General features: G+C 33.8%; 1 protein-coding gene across 1 annotated transcript; it reads right to left on the bottom strand.

The window, feature by feature from the left end:
• Positions 1–337: 337 nt before the first annotated feature.
• Positions 338–1193, bottom strand: LOC136990767 (astacin-like metalloprotease toxin 5; the record flags this gene model as incomplete). The annotated part of the gene is made up of 4 exons (XM_067289203.1): positions 338–561; positions 630–805; positions 927–1047; positions 1124–1193. Coding segments are annotated over 4 exons (591 nt in total), but the record flags the coding sequence as incomplete, so codon positions are not given.
• Positions 1194–3916: the final 2723 nt, after the last annotated feature.

Below are 3916 nucleotides of genomic sequence, written 5' to 3'. Positions count from 1 at the left end.
GCCAGTTTGGCCACCGTGGCTCTATAGTATAGAGCCTCGGGCCTCGAGAATGCACGTGTAATGCGCACTTCTTACTTTTGTTCTTCGGCTCTTTTCCACAGCCAGGAATGCTCGCTATTTCGTGCGAATAAACATACCGCAGCGACTTTACTTGCATATGACACGTACTTCTCTCTTCCTCAAGTGTTCGCTATTAATTATGCCAAAAAATCTTGCCGTAAATGCGAAAATTAAACATTTTGTGAAAATATTATTCTTAGAAAATCGAACGAATTTTTTAAATATTTATATTTATTTCATAAAAGATTACGACGTTATAATTTGATATATTTATTTTTCAAGCGCAACCGTACAGAGCTTTAATTCTAGAAATATCGCTGGCACTCAAACCATCCTTGTAATACGGGTCTATCAAAACTTCTCCCGATTTCGCTTCCATAGTTTTCGACACACCGTCTTTCGAAAAGACATAATTTCCATAAATCGTGATAGATTCGATACTAAAAGCGTCGTCGACAGTATTTACAGTCGGGGGAAGAAGCGCAAATTGGCTTTCCTCTCCTAACAATATCAAAATTTTGTATTATTTCTAACAATCTAAATGCGAATACCCGATGGCCAGAACTTACCTTCTTGTATGTTCTCCCAATGAATAATAAGATAATCGTCTCTATCGTATCGATTCTGTTCGTGATAGAAACCCAATACGTGACAAAGTTCGTGAATAATAACCCCCAGGTTATGGCAGCGGGTGTTGAGAGATACAAATTGTGCTCCTCCAATTCGACCGACATACGAATAACAACTGCATTGGTTATAAAATAAATATATAGTAGCGATAGTTATATTATATATAATATAGTAAAGCAATAGTTATAAAATATATAAATCTACAACTTGAACACTAACTATATGGTGATATTTACCCATCTCCATTGAAAAATATAACATAATCACTTTCGGTTTGTCTTTCTGCGAAACAGACACATCCTCCGGTTGCTTGACTTATGTGGTCCATTGCCTTGGTGATTAAATGTTTTACATTTTCTATTATAAAAAATACGAAATTAAATTAATAAAGTCATTTTATTAATGTTAAGTTCTAAAAACATTTTAAGTTAACCTAAAGACGAGTCGATGACGTAAGGCACTATCCCATTGTTCCAGCAAGCCCAAGGATTCGCTATGGCGTAGTTGTCTAACTTCAAATTTAGATTAATTTTAGTACATTTTAACTATTTAAAATCAATAAACTTACCTCGATGTCTTCTGTTCTGACGATATCTCCTTGGAAGAGCTTAGGGTTATATAAGGCCGTGTAAGGCGGATCGACTAGAAATCGTGAAAATTTGTTTGTTAGAATTTCATTTTTCTAATATAAACTTTGAACCCGTAAAAGAATGTTACCGGGTCTGGCAAAAGTCACAGTAAACGAGGCAAACAAGAGCAACATATTTAAGGGAGTTATCGGTAATGCTACACGCTCGATTCTTTACTAGGTAAACTGAACGTCGCTATTTATCAACTTTTATTGCATAATTTAATCGATGGTGTTTATAGAAAATCATTTTGAAAGTATTTTAAATCTATTATTTCATTTATAATGCAATAAATAAGTATAAGGTAGCAATATTAATACAATATAAAACAATTACTCTTATAATAGTTATTGTGACATCGTCCCACTGCCTGGCTTCAATTTTTAATATACTCTCCACTCCAATTAGTAGTGTCTTGCCTCTGTACTTAATAATTTTCCTGTTAGGAATAGAGTCGTGCGGTCATCTATCTAACTTCTTTCGAGAAAAATTTTTTAAAATTGAAATAACGTTTATATATAGTTAATTGGGGCCTCCTGCCACCAAGAATTCTACAACTCTCTCGGCTTTCATCTATCTGACACCGTTTTCGAGATTAAGAAAGGACATACAGTCAGACAGGAGATAGTGGGAATTTATAAGTGATAAGTGATGCTGAAGTTTGGCTCGAAACACAATATCATCTACATAAGACATTGCATTTATCACTACATCATCAAGTTGAATATAAAATAAAATATAAAATACCTGCATTAGACTTAAAAAAAGGCTTACTACTTTAATCTTAGTAACAGGTTGATATAATGGTAACTTTTCTTGCAATTTGGTAATGATGATTGAAACGTAAGTTTTTTAAGTCTACAAATATAAACAAATAAATTTAATTGTTTGTCTTTTCTTCACCCGAAGTTGTATGATTGTAACTAGAGCAAGTAAAGCTCGTTTTGAGTCTCCATTTCTTTGTGTAAGCAAATTGCTGAGGTGGTAAGGCGTCAGGCTCCCTCGGGGGATCCGGGTTCGAATTCGGGGAGCAACGTCCAAGGAGTTTTCGTGGCCCATAAAAATTCCTCGGACGTTACACTCTGAATTCCGAGTATATCTGTTTTGTCTTACTATTTACCTTCCCCCATTCCGGTTAAAAGGCTTCTAAGTGTCTAGAAAGAGCTTAAAAATAGCAAAATATATAAGCAATTAGGAATGGATTGGATTGATGAGTTTATGGCAATGGAACACATTTTTATTAATAAATTTCTTATCTAATAAAGGAAACAAAAGTCTGGAATCGTGTAAAACTGTATTTTTGTGTCCGAGAATACATTTAAGTAGGAAAATTTTAAATTCTCTTTAATAAGTTCAATTGTTTAGTATGTGAAAAAAGTTTAGTTTCTGATATAAGTACTATTTATCTTCGTTTCTACACTTAGATAAAAACTGTGTACGTAGACAAAATTTAATTGAGATAAATAAATGATTCAATGATAAAATAAATAAAAAATTTAAGAAGTGTGATAAAAATAAAAACATGAATTCTCACAATAAAAACGAAATAATTTCAAATAGTCGACTTCTCAAGTTTTTAGGTCAGACTTTTATTTATCTTCGTGGAAGTTCCGGGTTCGAACTCCTTATAATTTATTATAGGTTTTACGGGTTGTGTTCTGTTTCCATTCTTTACTCGTGTTTCAATGTTTCAAGCAGTATATTGCCTGAATTAACCGGTATTTACGCTATTTATGTTAAATAATTAACTAACAATTCAGTTAAAATATATCTTTCATTTGAATTGTATGATTTCGTATTAGTAGAAAGCAGTACAATATGAATGATTATTTTGTAGACTTGTGTTGTTTGTACATTTTTGTCTAAATTGAAGTCTGTGCTGTAATTTTGGGTATCTATTAGTATGGAAAATGTCTACAAGGACTTATTTTATTAACAGGACTTATACCGGTGACCTGGTTCAGCAAAGTTTAAGAAAAACGAGTCAGAAAGCAACAGTCTTTATTTTTCACCCGAACACTTTACACGATATAACTTTGTTTCCGACCTGTTTGTCCCTCATCAGCAGGTTTACATCCAAAAATTTTTAAAATCAGAATATTAAAAATGACTACAATTTATAAAATTTTTCACCATAGAACCGACATTAAAATGAAATAAAATAACTTACAGTATCTTGTTTGTCAATTACATCGAAATGAAAAGTTATTAACAGGATAAAACCGAGCATATTTCCAATATTCCTGCATTTAATAACAATAAGTATAAGCCATTTTATTAAAAAGACGAGGTAAATATTTGTAAAACTTACGTATTCCACCCCAACTATAACTTGAACAATTATCCTTATTTCGTTTCGTTGAGTGGTTTATATGGGAGTTTATGGTTGTTAAGCTCTATACTCCGAATAGCTTGTCGTTGGTCGAAGAGCTGGCCATGTAGAATGGCCAATGCGCGCGCGGGGAAAGAATGCCTTCCGGGAAGACTTTTAAGGGAAACTGGCCCTATTCAGGAGTCATCGACGTGGAGAAAACCCGGAAAACTCCACGCTGCCAGCCCGTCCGAGCGCGGCGTGAACCCACGACCGACCTCCCGGT

Source organism: Centruroides vittatus, unplaced genomic scaffold, assembly GCF_030686945.1.
Source record: "Centruroides vittatus isolate TY-2023 unplaced genomic scaffold, ASM3068694v2 contig_134, whole genome shotgun sequence".
Taxonomy (NCBI): Eukaryota; Metazoa; Arthropoda; class Arachnida; order Scorpiones; family Buthidae; genus Centruroides; species Centruroides vittatus.
The sequence above is the reverse complement of the archived record's forward strand: the minus strand, read 5'-3'. Positions and strand labels throughout refer to the sequence as shown.